The 15080-nt window shown below is 40.0% G+C and overlaps 1 protein-coding gene across 3 annotated transcripts in view; it reads left to right on the plus strand.

The window, feature by feature from the left end:
* The window catches only part of grik2 (glutamate receptor, ionotropic, kainate 2), a 269550-nt gene that overhangs the window by 241864 nt on the left and 12606 nt on the right, over window positions 1-15080 (plus strand). Inside the window, exons 16-17 of one of the 3 annotated variants that reach the window (XM_069171981.1) lie at window positions 3797-4047; window positions 12745-12813. In XM_069171981.1, coding sequence (XP_069028082.1) covers window positions 3797-4047; window positions 12745-12813 — 320 coding nt within the window. Of the gene's footprint in view, window positions 1-3796; window positions 4048-4330; window positions 4359-12744; window positions 12814-15080 lie in introns of all 3 variants that reach the window. The other 2 variants (XM_069171980.1, XM_069171982.1) reach the window with 2 other exon arrangements.

Consider the following 15080-nt stretch of genomic DNA (forward strand, 5'->3'; position numbering starts at 1 on the left):
TTCAATAACTCATAAATATTTTTTCTGAACAGACGATATCTCTGAATAATTTCTGCCTCTGACATCCATCAGAAATGTTTAACGGGTGTGAAACCTCGTTCTCTACGTATTCTTTGGTTTCCTGCATCTCCTTCTCACCACAATGAGATCCGCCGTCTCTCCTGATGTTCATCTGATTCATACCTTCAGTCGTACTAAACTAGACACCGATCACTATTTCTACTGTCAGGTTTAGTAAATATCATTACAGCTGATACATTTATGTATTCACATTTCCCCTCCCAGTATTTTATATGTTCAAGTAGAAACGTCCAATATTACATATGTATTCATTTGAAAGATTCAACCTTCACTGCACGTCGTTAGTAGATCAGCTGGGACATTTTTCTTTGCGGGTGATGTGAAGTTTGCATGTGATTTTACACACACACACCTTTAGCAAATCAGACTCTTAGTGCCTGAACCTTCATCAGAAGAAAAGGCTGCATGAAGATCCTCCGATAAACAACAGAAGTGTTCACACAGCTCATTTAATTACAGTATGACGAGTAGCTGCTGCGGTTTGCTGCTCTGGAACAACTGAGTCTGGTGTCTTGATAGAGATTTCAGATATCAGAGCTCACAGTGCCATCTGGTCCTGTGTTTGAAAACTGGCAGATATGATGGAAGGCCGTATATTTCACACTCCTCATCCACAGTAAAACACTGTTGCTCCGTTTCTGACTCGAGAGGTTTCAGATTTGTCACCCGTTTCACGCTCATGTGAATGTGGGTTACAGCGTTTGCCAAACAGGAGCTGGCACAGTGCATCGTGGGTCGTGACTGTACGACACGGCGCTCGTGTTCATCCCGCCCATGACATCACAGTTGAGGTCCTCCTGTTTTGTTTTGATCAGGCCGAGCTGGCCCGGTTTCAAGGATTCCGCTTTTCTTTACAGTGGGGAGTGATTTATCTGACACACGCTGGCTCGCTCTTCCTCTCCACAGCCGAGGGGAAGGTATCTGCTGGAGATAGCGATGAATAACAAGGACCGGAACGCCATTCACTTCTGCCATCACCATGGTGATAGATGCGTTTGAAACAGGCTGGCCGCTCGCTCTGAAATAAAGAGTAAGATAGCAGAAGCCCTTGGGCGGAGATGAAGGACAGAAGAGATGTTAAAGAGTGACTGCGGCCTCGTGACTGCAGCCGCGCTCAAAGCTGGTCTCTCCAGGGAGAGCAGCTTATCACTGTCGCTGGTTCGAGTCTTGTGGGTCCACTACATAATACTGTTGCTGAAGCAGCTCTGCATACTAACTACCAATCACGGTGATCTGTGCGAACTGATCATATTTTCTAATCTAAACATGCCGCCCCCACCAGAGGGAGAGCTCACTCTAAGTGTTTGCAATAATAGGTGTTATTAGATTTTTAAATAATTCAGGCTGCATTAACATCCTGATTGCGACGTATAGGCAGTACCTCGGGGAGGTTTGGGGAGTGGGAGTTTTTTCTTTTCTTTTATGAGGCTTCACCCTTCAGGTTTAATCAGGGATCTCGACGTGCGACTGTTTTTGATCCGAAGAGGTGCTGGAGTGCTTCACCTCAGTGGAGGAGGGGCTGCTGGGAAAACTGAAGAGACGGGGGGGAACTCATTCGGTGTTTTGCAGACATCTCACATGGGCAGGAGGGAACATTTCAAGGCTCACTTTGGGGATGTTAACTTATTATGGCAAGGAAGCAGCTCACAGCGAAAACATTAGCACAGATTAACTATGGCAACTGGTTTTAATTAGGCAGCTCTACTGTTAGCGTGAGTGCAGATACGAGCCCCACAGATGTGTTTTAGCTTTATTAGTTTAGTGTTGCTGAGCCTGTGGGGGGGAATCAAAGGGGTCTGCTAGACAAGAGTGTTAATAATTTACAACAATAAATAAGTACATTTAAATATACTGGAATGCAGCGAGGAAAGTACCAAATTGTCACCGACATAAAGTGGAAGAGGCTTTAAAACAGTGGACATAAAGCTGCAAACACCGATTCATCATCGGCGGAAAAAAAAGATACAAATTCAACGCAGGGCAAAAGAGAAAAACGTAGAAGAAAGATGTTATAACAGCCGCCGTTCACAAACAGCTGATAGCAGGGGAAGTTGAGCATGTTGGCTTGCTAACATTACCGACTTAGCGCTCAGAACAGGTGCAGTTGATTGAAAAATTACAAGTTTTAAAGGTATTTGTGCAAAAACCAAAGTTTTATTTTTGATCTGATGTTTATTTTTTTCACCCTCAATTCTGGAAAAAAGTTAATGGGAGATGAGTCTATGGATGACAAGAGGTTCTGTTCTGTAATGTTCTGTTTCATTATGTTAAGTTAGGCTATGTTGCGTTGCGTTGCGTTGCGTTGCGTTGCGTTGCGTTGCGTTGCGTTGCGTTGCGTTGCGTTGCATTACATCATGTATGCATGATGTAGTTTCATTTGTGGGTCCATTTATTATTTTTGTTACTATTATTATTGAAAGTGTGAACACTGACAGCGGAGACAGGAAGTAACATAGAGCTTCTCCAAACTGTCCGACCTTAAACTTCATCACTGAAACTTTTCCTTCATATGATCAGCATTTTTTTGCTTTTCAACATTCAGACTGATTACACAGCTGGATTATGACTCAACCGACAAAGATGAGTTATTTTCCGACACCACTGATTGTGGCAGCAGAAGACAAAGGTCCATATGACTGTGATTTTAGATGAGACCATGTACGGTAACGACTCATCGCTGGTTGTTGTCATCGTTATAATATTTTTCTGACTACAGTCAGGCAAACCTAAATAATCAGGGTTTAGTTGAGATTATTTAAAGTGAAGTGAATGTTTTCAATCTGATTTTTAGAGATTTGAATAAACACTTTGTGGTGGTTCCTCAGCTTTACATGAACTATTTAATAACCGAACCTTCACTGTGTTTGAAGAACCAAATTGATCAGGGAAGAATTAACAAGATTCTTTTAGAATGATAACTACATGTTTGCCTGGATTGGATGAACCTCATCTGAAGAACAAGTCCCTGACCATGTGACGAGATGTGTCGGCCATGTTTCCTGTTCTGCTTAATAACACTGACTCAATCCAATAATATACCATCAGAAGAAAGAAAAGTCCTCACATCTCACAGCCGGTTTATGAGGGTTGAAGCAAAAACAGTGAAAAAGTTGAACAAGTGTGCACCAGCTGTGTCTCACTGAGGATACATACAATATATCATCTACAAACCACGTCTCCCCACTACCCGATTTAAAGTACACTCAGCAAGTTAGAATCCATTGAACTTGCTGCATGGTGCACACAGAGTGCATGCTGGGAAACATGCATTATTAAAATTTGTTTTGTATTAATGTGCTTAATGTATTCACTATCACTTTTCTAAATACCAGTCTTTCAGAGTTGAAATGCATTTTATTTATGTCTGAATACAAATACAGTCTGTCACTCAAAACCAGTTCTGGTTAAAATGGTGACTGAAAGAAATCAACAACACCAATTACGCTTGGTCCTCGAGGAAGAAAAAAAAGCCTTGTATATCGTATATTCATGTATTTTCTCTGCACAAAACAGACGTCTGTCCTCGTTATACCTGTTAAGGTGAGTGGGCAGGTTGGAAATCTGAGGTTTAAGTAAACAAGACAGTACTTGAACTTCATCAAAGTCAATATTCAGTTATGATGATAGTCTGCGTCCTTCACTAATGAATAACATCAAGGCACTGATTGAGTCGTGTTGGCTGCTCATGCTGACCTCGTGTGTTTGGGTTCTTCAGGTTCTCCGTACAGAGATAAGATCACTATTGCCATCCTGCAGCTGCAGGAGGAAGGGAAGCTGCACATGATGAAGGAGAAGTGGTGGAGAGGGAACGGCTGTCCGGAGGAGGAGAGCAAGGAGGCCAGCGCCCTCGGGGTGCAGAACATCGGAGGGATCTTCATCGTGCTGGCGGCTGGACTTGTCCTCTCCGTGTTCGTGGCGGTGGGAGAGTTCCTCTACAAGTCCAAACAGAACGCACAACTTGAAAAGGTAAGAAACACCTCTGACGTTTGTCTTTTTGCTTATTTAAAACAATGATAGCAGAATTTCTTACCGTAACCTCATGTGCCATGAAAGTCAGCCTCATGGCAGAGACAAATACATCTAAAATGCTAGAATGAAACAAAATATATGCTAACTATATTTATTTTTTATCATTTCTATTATATAATTTAAAGAGGTTATTTGTTTACCAATTTGCACACACTATAATGCCAGTGCTATATCATATCCAGTAAGATAAGGGTTGGTTTCTTTGCATTTATTCACTTAGGCCCAATGGCGACAACGAGATAAGAAACGTGAGGAATTCTGCTGTCACCATGGATCCAAGCTAGACTTTAACCACCATCTCAAATGACCTCAAGAAAAACTCCAGAAACGTTTTCTATTGTAATCTAACATGATCTAAAATTTCCCAAACCTTCTGTTTTGTTTTGTTTTTTTGGGAACCCTGAGATCAGTTTAATAAAAGTGCCGGCAGTGACACACAGTTAGATCACATGCACATATGTTGCTAAGCTTTTCTCTGCTGCATGACCCACATCCACTGACACACACCTCCCCACCACTGCTGTTCATCTCCTCTCTGCAAGCTGCCATCCTGCTTATACTCTAAACTACTCTCACTGTTCATATCTGTGGCGTTGAGCGGATACGGAGCCTTTTTAGATCCCAAGACTGTGTTGTTTGACTGGAACTTCCCAGCAAACACTCTGACTTCCCTTCATATAATTATAAATCATTTAATGGCCTGCACCATCAGAGAAATACATATAGTAAGTCCATAAAACATCAATCGGGGGTGTTAAGGTTTGGTATAAACTCTTTAAAGCCAAACCTTGTTGTATGTACATAAAATCTGGAGCCGTTTATAGTTTGTTGTCACATAAAAGCCCACTTAATTGGCACATTTGAACTGCTTTATTACAACTACTTTAGGCTACATGCAGCTGGAAGTGTATAAAAAGGACTTTATTATAAATCAGTATATTTTGTGAAAAAAATAAATCTGTATATAACTTAGTGTGTATTATATAAGTAATGTAATAACTATAACTACAATGAAGGATATATTTATTGAGACATTTTGTAGTACAACACATGCAGTTTGTTAGTCAGTAGTTCACTAACTCCAGAGATTTACTGTAGAAGCCTGTTTGCTAAAAGATAATATGTAAAAAAACGATAAATTTAGATAAGTTGTTATGATCAGCTAATTTATAGGAGAGATTTACTGTAGAAATAGTTTTTAATCACGTGTTATTGTTAGATTTTACAGTGAACAGGCAGCCAAAGATGTAAATGTAACAGTTTATCAGACGAAGCTGGAGAAACCTGTTTTTTTCTGCAAAGACGTAAAATGACACAAATATTGTTGTGAATTGTGTAAAATTTATATTTGATGTTTTACTAACATAATCTTTTAATATAAAAACGTTTCTGAGGTTTTTAGTCACTAAAATAATATAAAATAAAAAATATCACTTTTCAATCTCTTAATGTTAATTTTATTCAAAACAACTTTGAATGCAGTTTGATTTCTGTCCTTTAAGTCACTCTGACAGAGTCTTTGGACTGATTCAGTCCCGACTGGGATATCGAGTCAAAAATATGTTCTAAAATCTTTAATGATAACTAGTAAGCGAGCAATTATTCAACACTTGAACTGACTAAAGAGGACATAAATCCTTCAACAGAGTTTTGTGCACATTTTATTTTACTGTAAAATTAATAGAATTCTAGTTGTGAACTGTACAGTCAGAGTCCTCTCAACATTTGATTGTACTGATTGTACAGTGTGTTTGCTCGGTCCACTAACCTTTTATTCATCAGTCAGTTTTGTCAGTTGAGTAAATTTACACAAAACCTGAATATGTTAACACACAAAGATGTGTGAATGCACAAATATGCATATAAGGCATAAACAGACGTTCACTCCACAAGGCTGCCTGTGAATAAATGGGTCGAACGCAGAGCAGTGAAATGATAATAGATTGTACTGCTAAGGCCATGTCAACCAAGGTTCATACTGTTCCTTTATCACAGTAATGTTTACCGGCTGAAACGAGTCCATGACTTGCTCTTACACTGATCTCACAACAGTCAGTAGCTGTTCGACACCTTTTTCTATTACCAGCACAGACGACGCAAAACCTGACCGTGATCCCACAAACAGCTTTTAGTTGGCTGCCACTACCAGTCCAAGCATTTGGCTCAGCACATGGAATAATCGTGAAAATAAACCACATTCAATATCAGCTTATAAAAAAAAGCTTTTTTTCAGGAGTGAGAAGCATATGTAGTATCAGTGCTGGCTGCAACACTTTGTAATGTGCAGCAAGTCAGAAACTCACATCCACATGATATGGACAGAAATAATGATTTATGATCATACCCGCCACCCCCCCTCCTCAGTTTAGCTTGTGTTCAATAGCACAGATTTGACTTTACATTCAGACATAAATTTAAGTTTTTTTGTCCAATAACTTTGGTTAATATTTGGTAAATAAAAAATGATGCGCTACAACAACAATCAAAGGGTGATGTATCTCTGGGAGAATTGTTGCTAATTAGGCTAAAGCTAAACGTCAAAATCTAAATTTCCTTGGCGCTAAAACTTTGTTATGAAATCTGAATTGTTTTCTTGAAGTCTGTGACAAATACATTCAGATATTAAAGGTCAAAATGAAGGTTCTGAACATGATGCCACCATCTGAGACCTCCATGTTCACAGCAGGTTCTCGCTATCGTGTATTCACACTGAAGAAACTCAGTGAATAAATGGTACAAAGCTATCCCATAGTGGACTGCACACATACATTAATAATGAATCCGAAATACAGGAAAGGTAAAATGCAGCTCTACAATTTGAGGCACTACAAAACATATTTCATACCCTCATGAGTTCTATCTGCTCTTACGTAGGATGCTGCATACATTAATGTACCCTTGACTTTAAGGCAGAACTTTGGTTAGTTTCCCCAACATAATGTTCCTGGTCAATAAGTCAACCTGGGTATCATTGAATGGTGCTGCAGGTGGAGGTGACATGATAATGATAACCTTTGCTTCCATATTGTCTGCAGTGCACTGCATATGTTTATAGGACTGTGGACAGTGTAACCCAAAGGATGAGCCTGTGAGGGCTAAATTATTTGACTTGGTCTCACTGCTGCAGACCAACAAAAACCTCTTCTCATCCAACACCATCAGATACTGCTGTTTCATCACAGCCTGCTGGTTTTCAGACATTTGCACCAAACGCCATGTGGTTATGTTTAAGAGAAGATCATGCTGTGGGTTTAAATAAGCAATTTCACATAAGTAATACCAATTAGGTCACATACGTTTTTTGTACATTGCATCACTGTTTGCTTTCTCGTGCACTCTTCCACCGGTGTTTAGGAGTAAAGTCCTGTGTTTGTTCCTTCCAACGACATCTTCCCTGTTTGAGCGCAGTGTTTGTATCTCTCAGACTCTTAATCCTTCTGACAGCTTTGATAAAACAGCAGTATCTGACGTACTAGGAGTGACAACGAGCTGGCAGTAATGTTACCAGGATCCATTAACCTTTAAATAGGCCAACACATACAAAGATTTAAACAACTTATAAATAATTGCTATTTAGGCTAAAATTACACAAGTTTTTTTTTTTTTTTTTTTAAATATGACCTTTAATTTTCAACTTACAGTCTGTATCTCCCAAGATGTGGACATAAAAAATATCAAGTGTAATGTGTAAATTTTATATTTTCTCCTTCTATGCCTACTTTAAAAACATTTTATGATAAATGAATTTGTTCCTTTTTTCATGTCTTGAATACAAAGTTTAAAAAATGTGAACAAATTGAATACTAGTCATTGACACACTTTGAATGTTCAAGACAAATCTAATCTTTGCAGAAACGAGCTATTAACGTTCATATAGCCCACTAAACATATTATTCTTACATTTTTACTGTCTTCTTCTCTGTGGTGCCGCTGGATTAGTAATATCCTGTCAGCATTGGAACCTGAGGGAAACAATTACAATAATTCGGATATCCACTCAGTGGTTTCTGTAACACCAGGCTACATATGTGTATGCAGGATCGATGTACTTACTATATTAAGACAGTTAGATACTGCTCTGCCTTAATGATAGAATTAACATACCCTTAGGACCTGTAGGTATATTAGATGGTGCTCCAGAGGTACATTATCTACTACTGGTAGCATTATTGCCTGAAGTACATTACCTGCGTAGGAACTGGTATTATGCTTTAGTGCAGAACTGACTACTGACAGAAACTTCCATGTGTACTTCTATTAGTACTTCCTCAGGTTGGTGCAGGCAATTGTAGTAACACCATTGTTCCAAATCAAACTTTTAATCACCGAAATCATCTACATTTAGTCCTGTTTTTCCACAAAGTTTGGCCCTGAATTCAAATATAACATGACAAACAGTTTGTTTTTCAATCCGTGATAGCTTTATAAATCAACAATGTCATGAGTGAATACAGCAGGTTATAATGGAGCATATACAGAAAGATAATACAGTGTGAGTGTGAGTGTGAGCTCCACAACAGCACTGATCCACCACAACATTAATCCCTGCATTATCTAGCCTGAACAGGCCAAATAAAGACGAAACCCAGCAGGCACCAAGCAAAGAAGCGCCAGTCTGACCAACACTGGAGACTCAAGTTTCCATTCAGATTACAGCAGACCACCAGACTTTAAACCTTGTGTTGGTAATGAATTGCTTGCACTCTTGTTTCGTGCACAAATGCCCCTTCTGTCATGTGTCGTGCACTCTGCTTTGTGATTGGAGCACATAAAAGTATACAATCATTGACACACTGTCACTTATTGGCTTGAGATTGCACACAGTGCTTCTTTTATTATTTAGACAAAATCGGATCACTGGACTAGAATAAAACAGGGTTTGACTAATATTGGTTGTTGAAGGCCGTTATGAAGCTGCCTGTTGACAGGAGGGCTGAAGCACGAATTTCTTGGCTGAAATGACCTTAAACAGAGTAATTAGGCCGTCACTGATATCCAGACAAATAAAGTTGTAGTCTGTGACCAAACCTGAGGTTTGTGGCTGACCCAGACTGGCAGAGTGCCTACATGTACAATAATGTACTACAGCTTCTCCTCTAAGCGCTGCCAGTAATACATTCAGTGGGCAAACACAATTAGTACAGTTGCAACCCGGTATCGCCACAAAACGTGAAATAGACACGCCGGTCCACCACGACAGAACGTGAGATAGCCACGCTTTGCGCATTCTAGGCGTGCGGAAATTAAACCTACTGCATGCTAAGAGCCATGTAATCTACAGGAAAATGACATCTTTAGCTAAAACACATGGTTGGGGTTAGGTCCAAATAAAAACATGTTTGGATTCGAACCTCGTCGTCAGTCTGCAACTAATGCCACCCACCCCTCCTTCCTCCTTCCTCTGCCAAAAACTGGCCTTTGTACTGGTCTCACTACCTGTGTTATGGGACTTTGATCACGTCATCCCACGTCACATGACATCACATGACAAGTTTCACACTTTTCAAATGCGTAACTTTCAGGCCTAGACAGACATTTACGTGCGTGTAACTTTCACGCATACACAATGTGTAATTTTCACACCTAAAGAGGCCAAAGCGTGTCTGTCTCACGGTTTGCTGTTGTGGATCGGCGGGTCTCTTTTCCGATTTGCCGGTTTGATACTGGGTTGTACGGTTTGTTAAATCTACTGAAATCTGCATTTTGGAAGGTCATCTTTCCTTCAAAGTTCTGGATAGGTCTCCTTCCCACTGTGACTGATCAGAGAGCAGCTTAGGAAATACAATCAGGATCCAAACACTCTTTTTGCGGGGAGAAAAAGTCCCCCAAAGACCGCCGCACAGTTGACATTTTCACTAATCCATCTGGCCTTCTAACTGTTAAGCAGCCTAAAACTCACTGCATTATGTATCTAGTCTTACAGTGTACCCGGCGACACCAGCTCAGCATCTTCTCTTCACACACTGTGGACATAAAATACTTTCAAAACACGGAGGAATTATCTTCGGAAGCTTTTTATCAACTATGAAAAAGAAAGTGACGATATAGCGCTATTAGCTCATATCACATGTTGCCTCTCTGACCTCTCAGTCCCATCAAGGCTAACAGTTTCATATCTGAAATTTTAGTGGAACAGCACACAATGAAGTGGAGTCCAGGGGGCCATCATAAATAGTAGTCCAAAACATGAAGTGCTTACTGATGGGTATTTATTTTCTTCACATATTTTTTGTGCCTTTTTTTTTCCGATTGATGAATTTAAGGACAACTGACTTTATATAAAGTTTTAAAATCCCTCTCTAAAATATCTGCACATGGCTTTGATATGGTTAAGGTAAAGAAAGATCCCGGTCATGACAAATAAACCATGGTTAAGATATAGTTGGAGTTAGTCAACCAAAACAGTTTTGTTGAGTTTAAGGGAGAGATCCGTTTCCAAATAGAAGACATATGAGAGCGCTGGCTTCCACCAATCGAATTTCCCAATCATCCAAAAAGAACGGCTTTTATTTTGATAATGTGCTGAATGGTGCCAATCAATGTGAGCACAGATAATCGAAAGCTCCGCTCGAGACTTTTAGCAACTGCAGAATAACAACAGCTCAGATCGTGCTGGCCAAACAAAATCACAGAGCAAACAGTCAGTGATGAACAGCCCTACCGGAGCCACGTACAAGGACAGGGACGTTAACAAGTACTGTGCACTTTAAAGGTGTGGAACCTCTGTTACTAAATCACAGAAACAATGTTAAAAACGGGCAAAGTGTTAAGGAAACACAACCATTCACCATTCGAGGAGAAGCTCTGGGTTAAATAACTGATTTTGAATGAGGAATACGTTTAGAAATGTGTCATTAAATAGTTATATTATAAAAGCATGAAGTCCATTCCATCCTTTAGAAACAGAATAAACATCAGTCATGATGGCAGCTTAAGATATGAGACATGAAAAGGCCAATACTTGAAAACCAACATGTGGGTCTATCCCTAACCTCACCTCTATTTAGTTGGTCCAAATATTGATTTAAAAAAGTCAGATAGCTTGTGGATCCCACTGTCTACTCCTTATTATGATCAGGCTAGTTTGAACCATCTCTTTTGTTTCAGTGTGAAAATCAACCATATATTTTGTTTCATTGCTCCTGGCCTCTACGATAATTGAATACCACCTACTTTTATAACTTGGGGTTGTTTTCTCACCATGATGCTGAACGTGTCAAGTTGAAAAATGTGGTGCTAAGCATCTCTTTGTTGTGTTTCACATGCTTGACAGTGCACACCCTGCAATTTGCATTTTACAATTACCTCTGTTCTGTAACATTAGAAAGGAGCAGAAATAGCAGCTAGTCATTTATATAATGGGATGAGCCATGCACCCTCTCATACAATAGAGGAACTGTGAATAGTGTTTTTAAAGGTGCAATATGTAAGATTTTTAGTTACAAAAATTAAATAATTAACTGAAATTATCCACAAAGTGGGATTAATAGCAGCGTTGACGACACATCAAAGACATCTATTGACTGCGTCGCACAGATATCTGCTGAGGTTAGCTAGCTAGCTAGTCCTGGCTAACCTCAGCCTGTCTCCTGAAGCCACACTAGTCAATAGTGAGTCACTGTAGCGTCCAGTTTGCCCTCAGTGCAACCTGAAAAAAGAGACGGTAGCATATTCTCACATCTCGCCATAATGAATGGAGCAATAAACACATCGCTGGATGAAACTGTTGGTAAACCAGAAGCAAAAGCAGAGTTCACGCTGTCGCTGCTTTCCACTGCCGGAGGCAGCGACAGCGTGAGTACAGGAAGGAAGTTTGATGCTGAACTCACAACGTTTCTTCAAGACTGGTGAGTACACAGCAGTGTGTGCTGCTAACGATAGCTTATAAAAGCAGCGAATTGATCAGCATCAACGGTGTTCTGACCGTTTGGTGTAAAGGGAGCCATCCAGGCAGGCCGCCACATCAGTGGGCCGGCTGGTTTTCAGAAGCTTCACTGATGCTGTGTCTCTGTGTGCCCGTCATTCAGGGTGTTTCATTTACTAACGGTCTTAATTTGTTGAGTTGCTGTTTGTATGCAGTTCAGACCAGTTTCTTATCAAGCTTTCTACCAAAGTGAGAATATTTTTTTGTAGCAAACAGACGAGGCGTACTGACCTTGTTTGGACAATTCAAAACACATCTTTAGTGCAGCTAAACTGAACAACACTCCAGACCAGATAAAACAACCGCATACGTTTACTTTTATTTTTCAACGACTAGAAGTATAAAATCTAACTTCACAAACACCTGTTTAAAAAAAAGCCAACTATTAACTAACTAACAGCAGGGAAAGAACATGTAAATACTGTAAGAAGTGTAAGAGCTGTACTGAGGGCAGACTGCCTGGACGCTACAGTGACTCAAAATCACCTCTTAACATCTTAAAAAGATGTGACTTGCTTTGAATATATTGCACCTTTAAAGGTTAAATAGACATGTTAATGCACTATATATGTGTTTTTGAGATTACTGCATTTACTAAACAGATTGTAATACCACAAGATGAGAGTATTGTCAGAAGAAAATATACACTTGTTAAAATTTTTAATAAAAGTATGAATAAACATTTGATAACTTTACAAACTATACTGTAGGCTTCTGTAGGCTATTCATTTGGATCTATCTGCCAACACTGTGAGACTTCTTCATTTTCTTTGTCCCAAGTGAGTGCCCTTTACATTACTCCAATACATCCCATCATCACTGCTGCATGGCGACTTGTTCATTTTAAAGTAGCATCTCCAGAGGTTTGGGAAATGTGCTCATTCACCTCATCCACAGACAGTTTCCTCTCTGGTCACCGGTACAAGGCAGCTCTGGGAACTGTTGAGCTGAGCTCAGTATAAAGTCTAACAGCTCCCATCAAAATGAAAGAAAAAAATAATTTTGAACAACTCCAAAGCTGTCCAAAGATATATTTGTTGAAAGTGGTGAGGAAAAATTTTCCATAAGCCTTTTTTTTTTTCTTAAATAGACAAGGCATATGGAAAATTCAAACTTGGTTCTTAGGTAGCTAAACCTGATAAAAAAAAAAAAAAAAAAAAAACATGTTTCTCTACAAATCACAAAGACACTTTAAAATTTGAGGGTTTTTTTAATTGGGGTGTACATTAAGTTTCAATTTGCCATCATGACATCATCAGCTCAATCAGGCTCAGGCTGCCCATCAGTACACCTGTTAGTATCACTGTAATGTAAATGTATAATGCAACTAAACAAACTATTTCAGGACTGTAGGCTCAATGCATTTACTCATTAAAGAAAAAAACACTTTATTCCGAACCATCTATTTTAACTGAGACCAAAGTTTATCCTCCAAAAGGAAAACGATGTCATGCCTCAAACTCCACAGAGACATCACAAAGGAAAAGCTGACATATCGTTTTCTGACTGGGGTGGACCGTGGGTTCTGACCCGGGAGCACAACCCTCCAGATGATTTACCTCGTCCCGCTACGGACCATCACATCTCAGAAAACGTAAATGCTGATAAAATAGTAGCAGCGGTTTCGGTGATCCTTCACACTGTCAGCAGTTGGTTTGGACTCAGTGAGATGCATGTAAAACCAACAGCTTTGGAGTTGCTGTAATTTGTACTTTTCCACTTTTAAAGGAGCAAAGTTTCAGCATCAGTTTCCTCCTGCTAGCCTTTGTGGCAGCTTGGCTACTGTAAACACACCCTGGACCTGTATGTGTGAAATCTGTGGTACAGTATATCAGCTGACTGTGGGTAAGATGGCAAACAACAGGATTCTTCTTTTACACGTACAGTCTATTGTACAGTAAGTGCCAAATGTTGTTAAAGTTTAGAGTTTTGGACAGATGGAGATATTAACCTCCTGCTTCACAGGAAGAGCACAGTCAAAGAAAAGAGATAGTGTGTTAGATCTTGCCCCTCAAGATGTCAGTGTGTTTAAATATGCTCCAGAAATTATTCCTGCTAATTTAACCAAAGTTAAATCTTTCAGAAAACTGATTTTGGAAACCTAATTTTCCACTAAATCACATGCTTCATAGACTCTCAACAGAGCATTTCTTTGTCATCTCCATGCTGCTCTGTCAGATTTCCATGATTACCATGGTTGTCCCCTTCCTCCCTCTCCTCCTCCTCCTCCTCCTCTCCCAAATCCTGCTCCTTTCTTTCCTCTCCCTCCCTCCCTCCCTCAGCTTCTCCTCCGCTTCCTTCTCCCGCTCCTCCTCCTCCCGCTCCTCCTCCTCCTGCTGCTTTTTCCTCTCTTCCTGCCTGCTGCTGAGGCTGCTGCAGACTAATCTGGCTCTCGGGGTGCAGGGACCACCAGCTGTGTGTGAGGAACCCATCTCATCTACCCTGCACACACATACACACCGGCATGCATATGAACACACACACACACACACACACACACACACACACACACACACACACACACACCAAAGATCTCTGAGCTCAGAGGAAAACTGGAACAAATCAGGTGGTTGTTCTCAGTTACATGGCAGGTTGGAGGTTTTTTTTAACTCTACACAGATTTTTCATTGCTGTTTAGGCAGAAATAGATTTAATGGTGGTATTGTGGAAATTAAATGCATACAACCTTTATTACTATGTCATAGAAGTAAGGTTGAAAATTGACAAAGTACACCTTTAACATAATTACACACCAAAGTCAGAGCTGACTTTCACTTTCACACAGGACACAGACAGATATCTCCTGTGTGAAAGTGTTTTATCCAACACCCCAGACTTCCTCCTGACACATTGATTGACCCCATACATTGTATATATATATATATATATATATATATAGTACCCCATCTGGAGAGTTAATGACAGGTCTGTGTTAGAATGCAAAATCTGTTGTTTTGCATCAAAGTCAGATATACTACACACCCGTCCACCAGCCCAACCTCAGCACCTTCATACAGTAAAGAGCAGTTTCTGCATTGGCTGGAAA

Source organism: Embiotoca jacksoni, unplaced genomic scaffold (assembly GCF_022577435.1).
Source record: "Embiotoca jacksoni isolate LCO1_2020_lvr unplaced genomic scaffold, fEmbJac1.0.p SCAF_50, whole genome shotgun sequence".
NCBI classification, from domain to species: domain Eukaryota; kingdom Metazoa; phylum Chordata; class Actinopteri; family Embiotocidae; genus Embiotoca; species Embiotoca jacksoni.